This window comes from Aotus nancymaae, unplaced genomic scaffold (assembly GCF_030222135.1).
Source record: "Aotus nancymaae isolate 86718 unplaced genomic scaffold, 86718_ANA_hifiasm-v0.15.2.pri h1tg000017l, whole genome shotgun sequence".
NCBI classification, from domain to species: domain Eukaryota; kingdom Metazoa; phylum Chordata; class Mammalia; order Primates; family Aotidae; genus Aotus; species Aotus nancymaae.
The window spans coordinates 1,978,909-2,001,309 of NW_026988429.1; the positions used below are offsets into that span (position 1 = coordinate 1,978,909).

The 22,401-nt window shown below is 40.2% G+C and overlaps 1 protein-coding gene and 1 non-coding gene across 11 annotated transcripts in view; one reads left to right on the forward strand and one right to left on the reverse strand.

Moving 5' to 3' along the window:
* Positions 1 to 2,910: 2,910 nt before the first annotated feature.
* On the forward strand, positions 2,911 to 3,045 carry LOC135275666 (small nucleolar RNA U109). Its single transcript, XR_010343270.1, has one exon. It is a non-coding gene; the product is annotated as a small nucleolar RNA U109 (small nucleolar RNA).
* A 1,945-nt stretch (positions 3,046 to 4,990) lies between these two features.
* The window catches only part of EVA1A (eva-1 homolog A, regulator of programmed cell death), a 75,833-nt gene continuing 58,422 nt past the window's right edge, over positions 4,991 to 22,401 (reverse strand). For all 10 annotated transcript variants that reach the window (XM_064377794.1, XM_012452127.3, XM_064377793.1 and 7 more), the window contains one exon: positions 4,991 to 6,905. In XM_064377794.1, the coding sequence (XP_064233864.1) occupies positions 6,532 to 6,905 (374 nt within the window). In that variant the 3' untranslated portion in view covers positions 4,991 to 6,531. The remainder of the gene's footprint in view (positions 6,906 to 22,401) is intronic.

Below are 22,401 nucleotides of genomic sequence, written 5' to 3' on the forward strand. Positions count from 1 at the left end.
GATGCCTTCATAAAGGGTAGCTTTTCCTGTTCTCTCTCCTCTGCCACCACGTAGATGTGCCTGCTTCCCCTTCTGCCATGACTGTAAGTTTCCCCAGGGCCTCCCCAGCCATATAGAACTATGAGCCAATTAAACGTCTTTTCTTTATAAATTACCCAGTTTTGAGTATCTCTTTATAGCAGTGTGAAAATAGACTAATACAGTAAATTGGTATGGGGAGTAGGGCACTGCTACAAATATACTTGAAAATGTGGAAGTGACTTTGGAATGGGCAGAGGTTGGAACAGTTTAGAGGGCTCAAAAGAATATAGGAAGATATAGGAAAGTTTGGCCCTTCCTAAAGATTTGTTGAATGGTTTTTTGACTAAAATGCCAATAGTGATGTGGATAATAAAGTCCAGGCTAAGGTGAGCTCACATGGAAATGAGGAATTTATTGGGAGCTGCAGCAAAGATGACATTCTCTCTCTCACCTGCTGTCATATAAGATGTGTCTGCTTCCCCTTCCACCATTATTGTAGGTTTTCTGAGGAGGCCTCCCCAGCCATGTGGAACTGTGAGTCACTTAAACCTCTTTCCTTTATAAATTATCCAGTCTCTGGCATTTCTTTTTAGGAGTGTGAAAACAGATTAATACAGGCTGGCAAACAATTAAAAGATTGATAGCCAGTATCTGATCACAATTTTCAAGAGGAGTTCATTTTACAATTTGTACAATTTCGACGTTGGTCAAGAAGATAAGGAAAGACATGGGAAATGAGGCTAATTTTGCCTGCTCAAAGCTGATTAGAATAGTGAGTTTAGCTGCCTTTATCAGAACTGCCACTCTGAAAAGCGTGATATTGAAGCTTTTGTGACAGCTATGATAATAGGTGGAAGATATTGCCTGACTCACTTTACTTCAACAGAGTAGAATATATGTATATATGTAAATAAAACATTAGAATAAAAAGGGAGAAGTCACCATGAAAAGCATATAAATAAATTAGAAACTATTCAGCATAAGGAGAGAAAAGGCAAGAAATGCATTAACTTTGAATGTTCATTATTGTGAATTACTATAAGGGGAGATGAATGAAAATCCTTTCTGAACATAAGGTAACTCCAATTGAAGCATAAGAAGTTAGAAGTAGTAAAGGGAAATGGTTACCTAAATAAAAGGGTTATTCTGCTCTGTAGAATTCCCTTTGAAGTTTTAGAATCAATTTTACTCATGAAGAATGAGTTAGAAGTAAGCCTGTCTGAAGATAGAGTTGGAAGCAGAGACTTGAAGAGCCCTCCCAGCCCTCAATTCAGTGTTGTATTTCATCAGCCTCTCTCCTAACACAAAGTACAATGTGGATGTTTGTGGACAGTGAATGGCCCACTGTGTGGTCATTCAGAAACCCAGGCTCCTTCCATTTTGTGGCTCCACTATCCTCTAGAGTCTCAGAGTTCTTTGCTGAATCTTCTGCATCCAGCCAGCAGAGAAGGGTAGGGGATCACATGGAATCCTTTATGAGCCAACCAACATCGTAATGGCAAAGTCAATTAGGTAGTCCTGCCATATTCCATTGGCAAAACTGTCACACAGTCATTCTACCCAAAATAGTACCTTAGAAATATAGTCCATCTATGTGTCCAGAAGGCAGAGAGAACAGGGTTTGGTGAATACAACGAAGTCTTCACCTCAGTTCAACAAATAGTTGCTGAAAGCATGTGATGTGTGCATCCTGCTGGGACCCAGTAACAAAGCAGATTCCCTGCCTTTGAGGCACAAGTGAAGAATTCCACAACAGTGTGGTAGGAACAAGGAGCATAGCAAACACAGGATACGTGGAAACTTAGAGGACAATACTTAGCCCAGCCTGGAGAAGTCTTGGAAGGCTTCCTGGTAGGGGAAACACTTGTGCTGAGTCTTGAGGATAGGTAGAAAAGTGGAAGAAAGGGAAAGTTATTTCAGACAGAAGCAACAATTGGGATAAAGAGTGTAGAAGAGAACTATAAGCAACTTGATATTATTAGAATGTAAAGGAGTGAGCAAAAAGGGGCAGGTGGTGAAGATGCGGGAGCCTTCTATGGAGAGCCTGGTATGTTATCTAGAAGTATTTGGACATTTTCAATAAGCAATAAGGACAAAATGGGAGATTTAAAAGAGAGATTGGTATATGAGCAGCCATGCATTTAATAGAGGTCACCTTGGCGGCTGTATTCAATATGGCTTTGATGGTAGCAAGACTTGGATAACAATTTGGAGGCTTTTTCAATTGTCTAGGCAGGAGATGATAAGCGCTTTAACAAAGCTGTAAATGAAGAATGAATGCAAGAAATATTAATACTTAAAATTGGGAAGATTGTTAATTGTTATATGTGAAACTTCAAGGAAAAGAAGGAAACTGGAATGGTTCCAGGCTTCTGACTTGGCTTACCTTGTAATTGCCTTGTCATTAACTGTATTAGTCCATTCTCACATTGCTATAAGTACTACCTGAGATTGGGTAATTTATAAAGAAAAGATGTTTAATTAACTCTTCATTCCACAGGCTGCATAGAAAGCGTGGTTGGAAGGACTCCGGAAACTTACAATGATAGCGGGAGGCAAAGAAGAAGCAGGCACATCCTACATGGAAGGAGCAGGAGGAAGAGAGAGAAGAGGTGGGTGCCACACACCTTTAAACAACAAGCTTTCATGAGAATTTACTCACTATCATGAGACAGAAAGAGGGAAACCGGTCCCCATGATACAGTCACCTCCCACCAGGCCCCTCCTCCAACATTAGAGATTACGATTTGATATGAGATTTGGGTAGGGACAGATCCAAACTATATCATTAACCAACAGAAAATACAGGTAGAGTCTAAGGTCTGGGGAGAAGGTGAGTGCCGCTTTGGGAAGTTGCCTAGTTATCTATTTTGTAAACTAAGGGGCATATTGCATGTAGAAATGTTTACTCCTCTATCCTTTGGGAACGGTAATACATTCAAAACATGCTACGTTTAAAAAGGACTCCTCAGGGTGACCAACTTTATGGTAGAGTTTGTAAGGTAATACATTTCTCCTTCATAAAAGTGGAAAAATAAACTTGGTGGCATAAAACTACCACCAATTCACTATGTTTATGAATCCTGTGGACTAAGAAGCTGGACAGGGGTGATTTGTGTCTCTTCTACAATGTCTAAGACTTTAGCTGGAAAGAGTCATATGGCTGGGGGCTGGAATAACTTGGATATTGCTTCACTCACTGCTGGAGCATTGGTGGAGAGGGCTGGAAGGCTGGCTTTGGCACTATAGAATGTCTAGCAGCATTCCTCGCCTCTAGCCACTAGATACAAATAGCATCCCACCCACCCAGCAGTAACAACTAAAGTGTCTCCCTGACACTGCCAAATTTATTCTGTGCAACAACTGTCTCCTGTGGTTGAGGTCAGTGGATAATATGAGTTTGAATTTTAGCCAGGACTGGAAAGAGATTTTTCAAGTCATCAGTGTGTAGGTGGTCTTTAGAGTCACTGCAGTATATGAGATGTCTCAGGATGTCGGGTGACAAGATCAGCTCTTCAAGGTTAGAAGGATGGACCCGTATTGAAGGGGTTGAGGAAAAGAAGATAAAATGTTAAGAAAAGTCAAGAGAGAAAGTAGGAAAACCAAGAAAGACGGGAAAGAGTGGTGCAGTGGCTATTGCAAGTATCTGCCTAGCATCTAGCTCCACTTTCTTCTTAGAGAAGCTCAGTCTCTTGCCCACAATGACAGGTGATTTCATCCATGGACCTATACAAGCCAGGCCATTGAGTCCTTCCTGTAATTTTATATTTTAAGCCACAGAGCAAGGTGTTTCTTTTTCTCTTCTGTGCTTATTTGAAACTATGTAAATCCAGAAGTGCCTATGGTGTGCTCCCTGCCACGTGGCAAAGGTTCAGCTGAGTGGGTTTGCAGATGCCATGAGTTGAAAATGACCACCTGATCCTTGCAGCTCAGGAAGAGGCTCTTAAAGGAAGCTGGTGGGAGCATTAATGCCTGAAGAAGATTTCTTGGGCTCCAAAGACACCTTTACTTTGTAAAGTTATCTCAGAATTTTGTCAGCTAGAGCTTCTCTGTGAAACTGCCAAAGACCAGGAAACCCGCACCAAAAGCATCCCTTCCGTGTTGTCTGTCTTGCTTCTGACAGCTGAGCTAAATAAGCCATGAAACTGTGCCAAATATGCACATACACGTCTGTGAGCTGTGTGGGGGTTTGTTCAGAAGCAAGCAACACAACACACTATATTGTACAAGTGTGTTACAGTTTCATCTGCAGTAGACGATAATGAAACCAGCAGCAGAAGGAAGCAAAGTGGAGAGCTAAGAAAGACCAACTTTTTGGTAGCATTTAAGCCCCTGGATCCAATCACCTGTGAAGCTTCAGATCCAGCAGTGACCTTCCAGTTATGTGAATCAATAAATGCTCTTAAGTGGAATATCTTTCTGTTGCAAGTGCAAGTGTCCTAACACAGAAACTTAAACCAGATGTGAAGTGATAAACCTAAAATGTGGAACTGGTTGAATCAAGATAGGGAAGGTTGAAAAGCTGTAATCCTTGATATGAAAGTGAAGCAGCTGCTACCTAGTGTATTTTATGCCTCAGGTCATGTCCCCACCACCATAATAGCAACAACATTATGGACTTGGTCAAAAGGGTATGGGAGTGAGAACTGAGACAGGCATATGCCCCAGAGCCCTCCCAAACACCTCTGCTTCTGCAGTCATAAGGCTCATAATCCCGCCCGATAATCAGCCTTAATGCCTCCTGGTGATGAAAAGCAGCTCCCAATTGTTCCATTTTTCTAAGAGGTGGAAACAAGGATAGATGATGTTAATCTAAAGCCCAGGGAATGGATGATTCCTGCAATTATTGCTGAAGGACTGAAACCACAAGGGCAGGGATCCAGATTGAGAGATGCTGACTCAACAAGATTTTTTGGCACTTATAACTAGCCAATATTACTAGCCACCCAAAAATATAGTCAGACCAGCGACTGTTTCAAGTGAACTTTATTGCCCCTTTGGCAAGTGGAGATTATGATTATGATTGTTCAATTCTTAAGACAGCCCTCCAAGAGTTCTTACAACAAAAAGTGGGTTGCTAAAGCAGTAGAGACATCACCAGAGAAAAGTCTCCTGACCATCCTCTTAAGCATGGTGACAAAGTCAATGAACAGGGGAGATCCTCTCAGCAGGAAGGTCCTGGAGCATCCAGATAGACTGACTAGGAAGCTACTCCATGGCAAGAGCAGGGAGTCACCAGAGAGAAAGGTCTCACTGTTCCTGTTTGCCAGCCTACAGGACGTTGCTTTGCCCTCTGTAACCCATTTCTAAATGTGGCAGAGCCTGGCTCCTCTTCCTTCCCTACCAACTTCTTCTTTCCATATAAGGGCTACCATCTTATTTCTAGCTTTAAGTAAGTCTTGTATTCCTCTATCTGCTTAACAACTCAACTATAGCAATCATACATTTAACCTACAGAAAGTGAAAAGCCCATTATCACACAGGAAGAATCTCTCCTCTCTAATCCTTGAGGGGCATGGCAAAAGCCCATACCCATGTATCTAAAAGAGCTGTCATTTAAGGTAAGTGTAACCACAGAGACAGACATGAAACCAAAAAGATTTTATGTAATGTTTATTTTTTTTATTCCCATCCTAACTTTGGCTTTAATCCTTACCTCTCATTTCCATTCTTTTCTTTGAAATCCAAACTTTAAAAAAACAAAAAAGTGTTTAAAATCACAATTATCTAGAGTCATAATAAAAATTTTCTTGTCTCCAAAGAGGGGGAAAACATACCACTTTTATTTTTATGCAGCATTTTCAAATGTGCATGTCAGTATATATTTTATAAACTATTTAAAATAAAAACCCTTCATCCTTTGAGGTTATTGACATTTTCTAGTTCACTGACACATCTCCCATAATATAATAGTTCTATTCATTTTCATAAATGAGGTGGGAACTATTCTAAAAAATAGGACTTTAATCCCTGAGGTGCCAGTTAAAATGGACGAGGTTGCCCTTGCAACACAGATTTTAAAAATCAGCCTTAAATAATAAGCATGGATCATGCTATTTGACTCAGAATCACCTCCATAGCATGGAGTCATTTAGGAAATTGCATTTACTGGGTTAAGTTCACCCTGCTATTCCCAGCCCTCATGCTATGATGATCTTTCCTTTTGCAAAGGAATGACACATAGCAAGCAAGTCTGCAGAAACTTCTGAGATCCTCAGAAATCAAGAGAAACCACAGTCGCGTTTCTCCGATCTCCATCCACAGTGTTGGAGAGGATTTTTCAGCACCATTCCAAGACCTGGAAAGGCTGATGAACTGCCTTGAGTTTTCTACTTCACCGTAGATTTGGCCAAAAGGGAGCAATCCTCCTAGCTAGCAAAGTGGCATGTCCTGCTTTTTCTCAGAAATCACAATATTAGCAGGGCTGGGTTCAGTTCCCTGTGCCCGCTGTCCCTGCAGACCCTCTCCCTTCCAGGCAGCCTCCAGCGGTTTCTGGGTCTTGCTGCTGCCCTAATAGTAGCGGTTCAGGCTCCTGGTCCCGGGCACCTCAGGCTGGCCGTTCATCCAGATCTCCCTGATGATGCGCTCGCGCTCCTCCAGCCGCTGGGCGCGCTCCAGCTCCTCCGCGGAGGTGAACACGTTCTTGTTCAAAGTCCTCTCGAAGCGGCGGTGTCTCCGCACGGAGAGATCAGATGCGGTGTCCTCGCTGCCGTCCTCGCTGTCACTGCTGTCGCTGCTGCTCTCTCTGTCCTGCAGGAACTTCTTCCCGGGACGCCTTCGGCAGTCTGTGTGGCAAGAGATCCTTATCACCAAAGCAGCCAGGGTCAGGACCAGCCCGACGCACACGCCAGAAACAAAGTACAGAGCTGCTCGCTCAGGATTTTCTGGAGGAAGAAGAGGAAGAAGCAAGCATTTGAGAGATGACAACTCCAAAGGCAGATACCCAATATGACCCCAGCCTACACCTCTCACCAGGCCCCACAGTTTTGATGGTTACAAATACTATCCTCCCATGTGACATATTTCATAATGTATTCAAAATATAATTATTGACAAACAGTGAATCTGTAAAAGGTATATGAGATTCTTTCACTCTTCTTGCAACTTTAACTTAGAGATTATTCCCAAATGAAACGATAAAAGAAAGAAAAACTAATTATTTAGCACCTACTGTATGCAAGTGGCTATGCTTAAGTGTCATTTTGTTTAAGAGATGTATCTGTCTAAAGCCTCTTTTCACCTAGAACAAAACAGCTTTACTTGTGAATTTGCTCATGCATCCCCACTGAATTAGCCTTTCATCACAGTGGTAGACAGCTTCTGAGATGAACCCCACCTCCCAGTATTCACACCCTTGCACAATCCTCTCCCCTTGAGGGGTGGACCTGGTGACTTACTTCTAAGAAATATAGTTGATCTTTGGACAACATGGGTTTGAACTGTGCAGGACACTTATACATGGATTTTTTTCAAACGTGAATCGAAAATAACTTGTTTGCAAGATGAGAAATCCACATATAAGGAATGTCGGCTTTTCAAATATGTGGCTTCTGTAGGGTCAACTGCAGAACTTTAAGTATGCATGCACAGATTGGGGTATACATAGGGATGCTGGAACCAATCCCCTGCATATACTGAGGGACAACTGTAGGACATGGCAAAAGCAATGGGTGATTCTAGGATTAGGTTACATAAGACTGCGATTTCATCTTGCTGTCTCCCTCTTTCCCTCTCTCAGGGTCTTCTTACTTGCTGGCTCTGATGAAGCCAGCTGCCATGTGTGATCTTCCCTATGGAGAAGTCCAAGTGGCAAGGAAATAAGGGTAGCCTCTGGCCGACACCCTTTGAGGAACTGAATGGTGCCTACAGTCATGTGAATGAGTTTGGAAGTGAATCATCCCTCCATCTAATCTTGAGGGACCATAGGCCTGGCCTTGCTGCAGCCTGTGAGAAACCTTGAACCACGGAACTTAGCTAAGCCACACCCAGATTTCTCACTTGTAGAAACTGGAAGATAATATATATGTGTTATTTACAGCCACTAAGTTTTGGGGTGGTATTGTAAAAAGCAATAGTTGCAACCGATCACACATTGAAAGCCAGTGTAGGTATTTAGGAGTGGCCTCAGCAGGTTAACTGAAAGGGGAGGAGAAATTTGGGTTCTTTCCTTGGTAAGAGAAGAAAAGAGTCATTCTGTTGATGCTTAATATGCTTAGTGGGCCTGATGGTGACCCCCACTCTGTAAGGTGTGCTTAACAGAATAGGAGTCTTTGGGTGAGCAACTTTCATTTCTAGGTACCTATGAGGACACAGGGACAGGCCTGCCCTTGAGTCACAGGATGTAGTTAAGCTAACAGAACCCAAGACTGACATGAGCAAATTTACTTTCCATATTCTATATTCACTTGTAAGTACTAATCAAAATATATATATATTGTTTTGTGGGTTTTAAGTAATAAGTGGGATAATATAAGCATTGATTGTAATAATAAAGAAATTAGGAATGATTTATATGCTATCCAAAAGGAAATGATTAAACTTTGATAGGTTTATCTAAACTACAGAACACTACACAGCTTTCAAAATGCTATTAATCTACACAGATTTGGAAATCCCTCTAAGAAATATTCTTGAATTTTAAAAGCAAAGCACAGAAGTGTAAAAAAGCATGTCAGTGTGGGAAAGTATGAAAGACAGAACAAATCTACAGAAAAATGTTAAATTCCTCTTTTCTGTGGCAGCACTTCAAATATTTGGAAATAACTATCATATAGCTAGGTTTCAAAGAACGTTGGCTGATAGTCACTCTGTAAACATCATAATATTCCTGCCTAGAAAATAATACAGCCATAACCTCCCTCATTATAGAAACTATATTTCTAGTCATATAGCCCTAAATCATGTCTTTATCACCAAATCACAATAGTCTCATATAGTGAATTTATTGTCAAGTAAACCCTGTAAGTCTTTATCAAAGGTAATGACAATAAGTTGTGTTTTCTATTTCTGTGTGCTACCTATTAGGATTCTTTTCACTTCAAATATAAAGACTTCACTTTGTTTCACCCTGGTCTTATATTGTTAAGATTTTTTATAATCTTGATGTTGTCATCTAAATTAATCTCTCTGAGCCTACCACTTTGCCACCAAAACCAGTATGTACAATTCCATCCAAGACCGCATAAAAATATTGAACAGGAGAGTGACCTGGAACAAGCCACTAGACCAGCCTGTAGGTTAGCGTTGACTTGCCATATAAGGGGTCACACGGTGGTCTTCACTAGGCTTGAATTTACCTAATCATCCTAGTGTTTGGTCCAAGTGTCTCCATCTCATCCTCATGCTCACAAAATGCCCCAGTGAATCCCTCTCTCCTAGGGCTGGTTGCCTCCACAACGTGCTTCCATCACTAATGGCCCATTGTCTTACTTTCTGTCTATTGCTTTCATCTGTTCCCCAGTAGACCAGGTGCATTCTGAGAGCAAGAACTGAATCTTATTTAAGTCTCTGAACTTCTGGAACCTACAAAGATTGTCCAAATATACACAAAGGCATAAGGATGATATAATGGACTCTGGGGACTCAGGGGAAATGGTTGGGAGGGAGGTGAGGGACACAAGACTGCATATTGAGTACAGTGTACACTGCTCCAGTGACAGGTACACTAAAATGTCAGAAATCACCACTGAAGAACGTATCCATGTAACCACAAACCACCTATACCCCCAAAACTACTGAAATAAAAAGAAAAGAAAAAAATATTATCCAAATATGTTCCTAAAATTTCATGAAATCCATTACATCATCAGCTTCAATCTTTACAATAGCCCACTATTTCTTTTCCTTCTCCTTTCCTCTTTTTTTGGTTGTCTTTTAAGAAATAAAAGGCAGAAGCAAAAAAGAGGTACTGTTACAGCCCTAGGCCACAGGACAAGGTAGAAAGGCCTAAGATAACAAACCCAAGTCTATCCAGTTTCAAAGCCTAGTCCCTTCTCATCTTGGTGCTTCTACAGCATCAGTATCAATGCTGAGGTGCCATCTATTACACAAAGCTGTTGGGAGGATCAGCATAGATAATGCATGTGAAAGTGCTTAGTTAACGTTCTTTCTGGGTAAACAAAAGGTGGGTCTTGTAAGACCTAGCTAGAGCAATCAGGCAAGAGAAAGAAGTAAAAGGCATCTAGATAACAAGAGAGGAAACCAGACTGTCACTCTTCACAGACAACATGACTTCAAACCCAGAAAACCCCAACGACTCTGCCAAAATGCTCCTCAAACAGATAACTGACTTAGGTAAAGTTTCAGAATACAAAAATCAGTAGCATTTCTATGCACCAACAATGTCCAAGCTGAGAGCCAAACCAAAATGTAATTTCATTTGCAATTACCACAAAAATAATAAAATACCTAAAAATATAGCTACCCAAGGAGGTGAAGAATCTCTACAACAAGAATTACAAAACACTACTGAAAGAAATTAGAAATGTCACAAACAAATAGAAAAAGACTCCATGATCATGGACTGGAAGAATCAATATTGTTAAAATGGCCATACTGCCCAAAGCAATTTACTATGCTATTCCTATCAAAATACCAACATCATTTTTCATAGAATTAGAAAAAACGATTCTAAAATTCACATGGCACTAAGAAAGAGTTCAAATAGTCAAAGCAATCCTAAGGGGCAGGCGGGGGGGCAGGGACAGACGAAAAGCCAGAGGCATCACATTACCCAACTTCGAGCTATATTACAAGGCTACAGTAAGCAAACAGCATGGTCGTGATACAAAAACCAACACAGAGACCAATGGAACAGGATAAAGAACCCAGAAATAAAGCCGCATTCCTATAACCATCTGATCTTTGACAAAGTCAGCAATAACAGCAAAGGGGAAAGGATTCTCTATTTAATAAAGGGTTGTAGGATAACTGGCTAGCCATATGCAGAAGATTGAACCTGGACTCCTTTTCACCATATACAAAAAATTAACTCAAGATGAATTAAAGACTTAAATGTAAGACCTAAAATTATAAAAACCCTAGAAGAAAACCTAGGAAATGCCATTCTGGGCACTGGCCTTGGCAAAGAAGTTACGACCAAGTCTCCAAAAGCAATTCTGACAAAAACAAAAATTGACAAGTGTGATCTAATTAAACTAAAGAGCTTCTTCATAGCAAAATAAACTATCAATATAGTAAGCAGACAACCTAGAGAACGGGAGAAAATATTCCTAAACTATGCATTTGACAAAGGCCTGATATCTAGAATATATTTTTAAAAAACTTAAACAGTTGAGTAAGCAAAAAATAAACAACTTCATTAAAAATGAGCAAAGTACATGAAAAGACACTTTGCAAAAGAAGACATATATTCAGCCAACAAATATATGAAAAAATGCTCAACGTCACTAATTATCAGAGAAATCATGATCAAAGTCAAAACCACAATGAGATACCATCTCATACCAGTCAGAATGGCTATTATTAAAAGTAAAAAAATACCATGTTGACAAAGTTGTGGATAAAAGGGAACACGGTTGGGCATGGTAGCTCACACCTATAATCTCAACACTTCAGGAGGCTGAGGCAGGCAGATCGCTTGAGCTCAGGGAGGTCGGGACAAGCCTGGGCAACATGGTGGAAAACCCATCATTACAAAAAATACAAAAATTAGGCATGGTGGTGCATGCCTGTAGTTACAGCTACTTCTGAGGCTGAAGCAGTTGGAGGAAACCCATCATCACAAAAATGAGGCATGGTGGTGCATGCCTGTAGTCACAGCTATTTCTGAGGCTGAGGCAGGAGGATCGCTTGAACCAGGCAAGTGGAGGCTGCAGTGAGCCAAGACTGTACCACTGTACTCCAGTCTGGGTGACAAAGTGTGAGACGCTTTCTCAAAAAAAAAAAAAAAAAAGGAATATAAATTTATATAAATTAGTTCAGCCCCTGTGGAAAGCAGTATGGAGATTGCTCAAAAAACTTAACACAGAACTATCAGTTGACCCACTAAAGGAAAATCTTTCTACAAAAAAGATACCTGCACTTGTATGTTTATTGCAGCACTATTCACAATAGCAAAAACCCTAGAATCATCCTAGGTCCCCATCAACAGTGGATTGGATAAAGAAAATGTGGTACATATACACCATTGAATACTAACCAGCCATAAAAGAAATAAAATCATGTCCTTTGCAGCAAATTAACACAGAAATAAAACATTAAATACTGCATGTTCTCACTTATAAGTGGGAGTTAAACACTAGTTAAATCTGGACATAAAGAAGGGAACAACAGATATTAGGGACTATTAAAGGGGGGAGGGTAGGATGGGGGAATGGGTTGGAAAACTCCCTATCGGGTATTATGCTCACCACCTAAGTGATAGGATCATTTGGACACCAAACCTCAGTGATATGCAGTTGACTCATGTAACAAAACTGCACAGGTACTCCCAAACCTAAAATAAACATTAAAAAAAAAACTAGTGGGGAAGGGATATGAGAAACTTCTGCACTACCTCTTCAATTTTTATGTTAATTCAAAACAGTTGTACATAATGTGTATTAATTTTTTTAAACCTGGCAACACTGTTTCAGGAAAAGATCTGTTTTAGCTTTTAACAGTTAGCTTAATGTCCCACCATTAGATTGAGATGCTATTTACTTTTAAAAGGGAACCAAGTGTTAAGTTGTCAATGTATCTGTACATCTCTAGTTGTAGCACTACTGAGTGACTTATAAATTTAAATTTGCACCACACGCACACATTTGTTCTTTTAAAAAAGATGGTCTTCTCAGAACTCATTTGCTTACAAATAGCATATTCCTATGCCAGGTGCTATGGGATCACATCAAAGACCCCCATCTTTATCTTCAGATTTATATTTTCCTGGAGGAAATAATGACGAGGACAGCCCATGAACTCCACACGCATTTATTTGTGATTTGCTCATGTCTGCCTGATTATAATTAACATGCACAATGTGTATAAAAACATGCTACCTGATGACAGGCTGGAATGGGCCTGGGTTTTATCTAGATTCTAGAGCAACTTAGAGAATTCTTAAGCTCTCAGATAGATAGAACATGTCTTGGGGCAAATAAAAGCCCTGGACTTGGCCCCCCTTGGATTGGGTTAAATCCAATAATTTGCCTTTCTTTTGTAAAGTGGGAGGAAGGTGTTCTCATTTATTAGTTAAATGACCTTGGGCCAATCACAACCTCACTGGACCTTCAAGCCTCATAGGAGAAACGGACATACAATAAATGTAATTGGAACTGAGCATAACTGAGTGAAATAATGGAAGTGTGCATGAGGCACCACTGGGGCAGGCTCAGAGAGTGCAGAATTGGTGAAAAGTCAGTGGGTACAGGAAATGGAAAACCAAAAAGGCAAGAAAGGATCAGTCCAGAGTGGTCTTTACAAAACCTAATTCTAGTGATAATCCAAAAGTCAAAATCACTGGGATAAAGCAAAATGAAGCCCATCTGCTGGAGAAATAGATTCTGCTGTTTATCAAGATAAAACATCTTCCCAGGGTCAGGTCTTAGACCTGTCTGCTTTGTCCAGAGTTCCTTAGGAGCCCTTTTCCTCTAAAACAGTCTTGACTCTGCCTCAGAAATCTGTTTCCAATTGCTAACAGAATTGATTTTCTGCCACTAGCTACATCAGGTAGGAATAAGGTCACTCTACTCAGGGTGATGGCTGGTCAGAGGGCCCAGGGTGCTGCCTCTGCCCACAAACTCATGGTCCCATCAGTCCACTGACGATGCCTAAGTCCTTGTGGGTCTAAAAGGGTCTGAGTTTTATCTCACTGCTCAGCCTTACTTGAGATAAACAGTCTTCACAGTGGGAATGTGTGCCTAAGAGGTGAACAGGCACAGCTGGTTTTAAGGAAATCTGTTTCTAGACCTTACACAATCATTTTCTTTGATCTTTCCTATACTGGATCTGCCTGAGAAGGTGCCTGTGGAGGAAGGCACAGGTTTACTGTTCTACACCACCCACTGCTTCCCCCATGTCACTAAAGTCAAGTCAGACCCTTCCACCACTCCACATCCCATCTTACTATGGTGCACTGCCCCAAGTGCAAAATGGCCACCAAGCAAAATAACAGTTCCAAATATTGGAATATTGATGTCAATGAGAGGAGGCAAAAGCCCCTAATAACTGGTAACACATCCTTTTTCAAGTCAGTTTCCAATTCTTGGTTTTCAACAAAACAGAAAGAAGGCCTAATCAGGTTGTCATCTGATAAATCAAAATAACTTTTGATAACGGGTCACTCTGATTTTTGGCATACAATGAAAAGTTAATTCAAAGACTGGAGTGACTTTATTATAACAAAACTTCTTTTGTTTTTGTCTACATGTTTATATGAACAAAGTTTCTCAACACTGCTATACAAATAAAAATCAGAAATAGAACTGTCACTGAATCATGCCTCCTTCTGGCAATGTGATATTTATTTGTGAATACATAAATATATATATAAACAAATTGAGAGGAAAGGAAGAAACTTATCCATCTCTTTAAGAGATACATTTCCTGTAAGTTTTAACTTTTGTGTTTAAAAACTCTCATGTACCTTCCAACTTCATACAGAACGTACCTCACATTGATCTCACCCTCTTTTATCTCACACAGCAAGTTCTCTCTCTTACCTCCCTCTCTGTCCCTTTCTCTCTCTCCCTTCCTCCCTCTCTCCCTCCCTTTTTCAACCTTCCCCTTTCTGCCTGAGGCTCCCTTCAGTCATCTGTGCCCAATGCCCAGAGTCATCTTTTTGACTCACTCTTTGGCTTCTAGCCATAAACTAATTAATCTCACCATTCTCAAGTCTCCTCCATCCCATTCCTACTCACTGCCATTTCGCCGCATCTGCAGCTTTCTAGCTTTGGATTCCACTTTCTTCCACCTTCAATTCATTTTGCACATGGATGTCAAAGCAACATTTTAAAATGTGACTCCTATTACTTGCCTTATTACTACTTTTTCAAAAAAAAAGGATATTCAAGGCTGTCAAAAATCTGGTTCCAATCTCCCTTTCAATCACATCCTCCCAAACTCTTCCACAGGAGTCTTTAGTGCAGACAAGCAAAAGACTTCATTGTCCACTCTTGATCCACAAACACACCCTCCTCTTCATGTTCATTCCTTACTCCTCTACTGGAATGTAAGAGTGTGGGCCCCTTAGTGAATTTTTTCCAATAGATAATTAACCTTCAATAAAACTGATTCTTTTTTACATTGATGTAATGCTCAAGTGACATGCCTTGAATTTCACAAACATTTTATTCCTTCTTTTGGCAGTATGAAACATTCTAAAGGAGTTTTCTTAAAGTTCTATTAAAGATCACTTTATTATGAGTGTGGAATAAAAACTCTACATAAGGTTATTGTGAAAATTCTCCCCTTAGGAAAAGAAGAATTTAAAGTAATTCTTCATATACTTTGGTTTAGGAGGTATGGCTTTGAGTATATAAATTAGAAATGAATTTATACTGCTCAGTATGCCCTGGCAACAAAAAAGGTTTTGATTTCTGGCTTTACTTTGGCTTTGCCTCCTTAATCAAGCAAAAGAAATTGAGCCAATTATAGTTATGCTACAGCTTTTCTGAGCTAGAATGGAATAAGCCAAAGAAAGGGACTGGCCCACTTCTCATATGATGCCCTTGAAGGAGCCGCACAATGGGAAGCTGGCTCTGCTCTCACAGGTAAGGGAAGGGACCCTGTAGGCAGAGTAAGTGGCAATCAGCAGGCAAAGTGCCTGTGATTGGCACTGTACATCCATTTTCTGCGGATGAGCCTTCAGACCAAAATCTCGTCCTCTGTCTCCACAATGAAGCCTTGACATGACAGAGAAAGAGTACATCAGTTACACTTGCTTTATTACCCAACTCATGTGATAACTCAACCTCTCTTCTGTTAGTATAAGTGGGTAGCATTAAAAGAACTGAATTCAACCAATCAATGTTGGTAGGTTAGAAATAAATTTGGGATAGTGTCTTTTAAAACCTCTAGGTAGCTCACATATCCACTAATGCAGCAAAATAACCCTGTCCTCCCTGGAGTGTAAATCTGGAGCTCCATAAATCTATCTCTATTTCTTGAAAACTCCTATATTCCCTACAAGGGTTTTCAGACCATGAAGGTTTCTAACATAATCACAATGGCCACATACTCCAGTGAAATAAAAGTCAAGAGAAACCTAAAAATGCTGAACAGATATAGCAGAGCTTGAACTATATTTCTTCTACTTCCCAATCGCTTCACAAGTGGCATCTCCACATGTACCCTTTTACTTATTCTGGAATCTAAGAATGCTTTAAAAATATTAGGGTATATACATATGGCATATATGCATGTACAAAGAGACAGAGAAATGCACTCACAGGGGAAGGTGGGAGGGATGAGAACAGGAAGGAAGGCAAGAAGGAAAAGAGGGAAGAAGACAGAAAGATAACATACATACATACATGGGGTGAGTGAGAGAGCTATCATTCACTGAATGCTTCTTTTTGCCAGGATCTGGAATAATTCCTTTATGTTGATCATCTGTAATACCTTCAGCCATTACCACTGTTCAGCAGGGTAAGTGTTACTCTTGTTTAAAAGTTGAGGCCAAGATGAGGGTGTCAAATGTAATTCTGCCTGATACTCAAAAGTCCATGCTTTGACCAAAATAGAAAGTGATACTTCATACTATAGGCAGAAAAACAAGTCATTCTAGCTTTCACATACTGCCCTCACCCCATCTATTACATAGGCCTAACTTCAAAGATAGTCTCTGAACTCCATCTTGGAAAGAACTCTTCTCCCTCTGTAGCTTAATGAATCCACCTTGTCCTGCCTCCCAGATCAGAAAACATCCCCTTTTGCCTCCAGCATGCAGATGTGGATTCCTGGACAAGCCCAGTAAGAGCAACCAGATTGGGTAAGGGAGTTTACTGGGTCCCACGCTGGTGACTCAGGCCTGATTTTCACAGCTGATACAATTTATATCATTCCTCTTCATCCTTTTCCCACAAAATTCAAAACTGGAGCTCTAAGGTGATTGCTTTTTCTCTCCTCTAATACTTTCTGCTCCAGGTCACTTCCTCTTGGCCAGTGATCCACCCTGGTCTTGACCAGATCCAGACAGCTGTTAATTACCCAGGAAGCGGAGTGGGGAGGGCTATTGTCAGTTGTTTCCCCTTAATAAATAAAAATAAATGTATTGCTGTGTCTTGTTTCCTGCAGAGTCATTGTTTTCACGAGCAGGAAGAGGCCCTATGTAGAGGTCCTGAAGCTAATTTCATTTGCACCCTTAGAGGTCAGATCATGCTCAACAGACTCCTTGCAGGAGAGGGCAGCAGCAGCATGCCCAGACCAGGCCAGCTGGTTTCCATGCAAATGTAACCTTCTCTCTGGCTGGGCTTTCTTCTTGGCTTTGAAGCTTCCAATTCCTTGAGTGAAAAGGAAAAGGCTTTTAAAATTGGTTTTGACAAATATTGCATGTTTTCACTTAAATGTGAGAGTTAAACAATTTGATCACATGCAGATAGAAAGTGGAAAGACAGATAACAGGCTGGGAAAGGTGAGTGGAAGGTAGGAGGGAGGATGAAGAGAAGCAGGTTACAAGGTACAAACATACAATTAGATAGAAGGAATTCAGTGTTTGATAACAGAGCAGGGTGACTCTAGTTCATAAAAATGTATTGTACATGGGTGATAGACATCCTAAATGCCCTGACGTGATCACTACACATTATATACATGTAACGAAGTTTCACATGTGCCCCGTAAATTTATACTAATAAAAAACAATATTAACCCCCCAAAATAATAAATAAAATTAGAAAGTGTGCGTTAAAGAAAGTCATGGGGTTTGTGTGTAGGCGGGGAGTGCTCAGCATAATCTCTTCTCTAAACTCTTCTGGCACCATAAGAAATCTCTTTATGGCATTCTGCCCCACCCCATAGGAAAGGGAAGACCCCACTAACACTACTGCCCTTTCTAAAATGCTGGAGGAAGCTTCCTTCCTTTTCCTTCCTTCTCTGACTTGTTCTTCCCCAGGAAGGAGTATTGGGAAATTTCTGTCCCTACCTGGCTGGCTCTGACATGTGCTCCTTTAAATTCACTCATTTCAGTTCATGTCCTTTGCAGGGACGTGGATGAAGCTAAAAGCCATCATTCTCAGCAAACTAACATAAGAACAGAAAACCAAACACCGCATATTCTCAGTCATGAGTGGGAGTTGAACATGAGAACACATGGACACAGAAAGGGGAACATCACACGGTGGGGCCTGTCAGGGGGTGGAGGGACAGGGGAAAGAGAGCATTAGGACAAATACCTAATGCACGTGGGACTTAAAACCTAGATGACAGGTTGATAGATGCAGCAGACCACCATGGCACATGCATACCTATGTAACAAACCTGCACGTTCTGCACACGTATCCCTGAACTTAAAGTAAAAAAAGAAAAAAAAGAAGAAAAAATTCACTAATTTTATCCCCGTCCACAGGCAGTAGGTGCCCCACAAGGAAGCATCCATTGCACTACCTCTCCTCCCAATCCACTGGCTCACTTTCCTTCCCCTGCAAGGGAAAGACCTATAATCCCATAGCTATCCTGGAACTCAACGGACCAGGTAGAAGACCCTGACACACTTTTTTCACCCAGCTTTACCACTGCTGAAATTGACAATGATGAGGTCAACTTCAAAATTTGAGTGCTTTTCTGGGTCCTTGAGTTTGGAAGAAGGGTGTGATTAACTAGCCCCTCCAGTCTAGGAACCACTTTATGTGGTTGCGTTATAATTAGTTATATAACCATTATCTTTCCCACATGACAGTGAGGAATTGAAGGCAGAATGCATGTGATTGATTCAGTTTGGATTCTCTGAGCACCCAGCACAGTGTGTTTGTTCATGGTGCATATCTCACAATATTAATTGAACTAAATTATGAATACACTATTTCTAAAAGTTCAGCTAATAAATTTGTTACATGTAGATACATATGTATATGTATGTGTGTATGTATGTGTGTAAATATGTGCAAGTATAACATTAAAAGAGGAGAATTTTTTTTTTGAGATGGAGTCTCACTCTATCGCCAGGCTAGAGTGCAGTCGCATGATCTCGGCTCACTGCAATCTCTGCCTTCCGGGCTCAAGCCATTCTCCTGCCTCAGCCTCCCGAGTAGCTGGGATTACAGGTGTGTGCCACCACACCCAGTTAATTTTTGTATTTTTAGTAGAGATGGGATTTCACCATGTCAGCTGGATGGTCTCAATCTCCTGACCTCGTGATCCACCTGCCTTGGCCTCCCAAAGTGCTGGGATTACAGGCGTGGGCCACTGTGCCTGGCCGGGAATTTTTTAAAATTGTAAAATCATCATAATTTCACAACCTGAATATAACTATACAGTGTGTAGTATAGTGAATTTTCCTTTGTTATTTATCATATAAACATGCCCATATTTATTCACATTTACTTGCTTATAGTCAAGGTGTATATATATATTTATATACATACACATATTTAATTCATATCTTTTCTTCTGGATATACTGTACGTGTACACTTCACACAGTATATAACACTGTTCAGTATTGCTCCATGGTCTCCCTCCATCATGCCTAATAATGGCTACATAGTATTCATCTGAGTGAAAGTGACACAGTTGACAAAAACTGCTTCTTGCCTTTGGATATTTAGATTGTTATGAGGAAATATTTTTGAAAAATAATAATAGAAGAAATATTCTTGTGCTTCATGCTGCTTCCTTTTTTGCTTGTTGTTTATTGCCTTGCAATGGATTTTCAGAAAAGGAATCTCGATGTCAAACAGGATACACATTATTATAGCTCTTGGTACACATTGCCAAGTGGGTTTTGAAAAGTGTACACTAATTTATCTTGCTATCATCTGTGCACAAAAGTACTACTTTCACCAGTAAGTCCTCTCTAGCAGAGGATATTCCAACTGTTAAAAAATGTTACAAATTGTGAGCCCCTCCCTAGGGGTTGGGACTGGAGGCCTGGGTTTCTCCATTTCTCAGCCCATGCAGGAAGCTCCCTGATGAGTGTTTGAAACCTTTTTCAGATTAACTTTAAGTACCACTCTACTGCATGCTTCTGAAACCAGAGTAGGTACAGCCTCAATTCTATGCGGGGAGGATGAACAAAAGCAGAATATCTGTGATACATCTTTCTGGAGCATCAATTTTACTGCAAGATTTGGAGGAAACAAATTTAATTGATTTCCAAGAGAACGTGTAAGAACTATCAAGTCTTAGGACACATGGCCAGGACCAGTAGGTGCCCAGTAAAGGTCTGGGGTGGGGCCCTGTCCTCCAAAGATAATCAAAGGGGGCCTCTGGAAGCCATTTACTCTCCAGCCTCCTCCCTAGTGAAAATGGACTTGGATACAAAGAGGCAACCTACTGACCTCAAAGACACCGCCCAGATACTGAGCATTGAACTCCTGTACCCCTATGATAGACTTCATCTAAGCCACATCAAAGTCCAAACTGTTCCTCAACCTCCACCATCCAAACAGTCCAGAAAAGCCCCTCAGAATTGTCTTGAGATGGGACAAGAGATAGTAGAGCTGCAGATTCAGAATGGTTGCCTCATCCCTCCCTCCTGAAAAGTCTATGCGGATCAGAGCCTCACACCTTAGGGGACTTAGCCCTCCCAGTAAGTGTCCCCTAAGAGGACCTTCTGGTCTTTTCCTTCTCAGAGGGGAATGCTCAGGAATGATACCCTCTATGCTACAAAATATATAACCTCTACTCTCACATGATTTGGTTGACTGAGAACCTGACGCCCTGAGGAGGAAACAGATGCAGAGGATAGCCGGTGTCATGTCTTGTGAATCCCTGTTTCCCTAGTTGTGATGCCTTTGCAAATGGAGGAACCCCAAATAATACTGGGTGGGGGACACATAGACACTACTTAATGAAATTAAGTAAATTTAAAGGGAACTTTAAATTTAAAGGGAACTTATCATATGTCATATAAAAATTTAAGTTGGTGAATTTTATAAGAAAACTGAGTTAAAATGTATAAGGGCATTAAAATATAATTTTAATAGGAAGCCATGAAAATTATCTGCACTTTTGATGTAAATGACTGAATTTGGGGTAACTATGTAAGATCATCTATGGGCTTGAAAAGATATCTGCTACTTAATTTTATCAGACATTTACTTTCAAATATTTGCTATTAATCAGTTAACCAGTACCCTCTCGTGTTACTAAAATTTTTTATTCTGCTGGAGCACTTCTATGAAAACAGTAAGATTATTGCTAATTTTGGTTATTAAAATAATAAAATTGTTTGGTTAGCTTATGTTATTGTTAACCAAATGTTCCTATAGATAGCATATTGCACGGATGTTTTGATTCATCCTTTCACCCTAGGTCAATTTTCCTTAATTTTATTCATCAAATTGTATTTACTGTAGATAAAAGAAACATTGCAGTTACCATGTGCTCTGCAGATCTGTAGGTTGTTAGAAATACAAATTCTCAGTCAACTCACACCTATTTTACAGAAATCTGGATTTTAAATAATACTTTGAGATAATTTCTATGCACATTAATGACTGTTAAGGGGGGTAATTCAATTCTGAAAAGAGGGAAAGTTTACATGGGTATATTGATTTGACAAAAAGGTACAGTTAAGATTGTACCTTTCAATGTGTATGCATTTTATCTAAAAAATAATCGAAAACCTAATGAAGTGGGGATGGGGAATGAATTGAAGTACAGATTAAACAAAAATGATATATGACTAGTAGATGTTAAAACTGGGTGACAGTCTATTATACTTTTTGGTATTTTGTATATGTTTTGAATGTTCTATAATAAAACACTTGTATGAAATGACAAAGTTGATCTATACTTAGTTCTTAAGATCCTGGGTACCTTTGGAAAGAGAAGGAGATCATGACTATCAGGGGCATGAGCAAGTCTGATTCTATTTCTTGGTTACGCAAGTGTACTTATTTTATAATAATTCATCAAGCTTTCCATAAATGTTTTGTGCATATGTTTCTGTATGCATGTTATACATCAATAACAATTTAAATATTAAAAAATTTACAAATTGTATATATTAATAAATGGTTACTTATATTCATTCCACAAACATTTACTGCAAGTCTCCAATGCCTTGGGCACAGCTTAAAGGGTAAGGACACAAAGTCCCTCGGCCCTTACAGCATTCATAGTATAAACAGGATTGAGAAAACCCAGAACTTCAGTACCTTCTGAAATGTCCAAATTTGTGACTATCATCAAATAAGTTGTGGAGGGTCTTAAACTCACTGCTGAGACACTGCCTCCCTCATACCAATGTCATGGGAAATGTGATTCACATTCTATT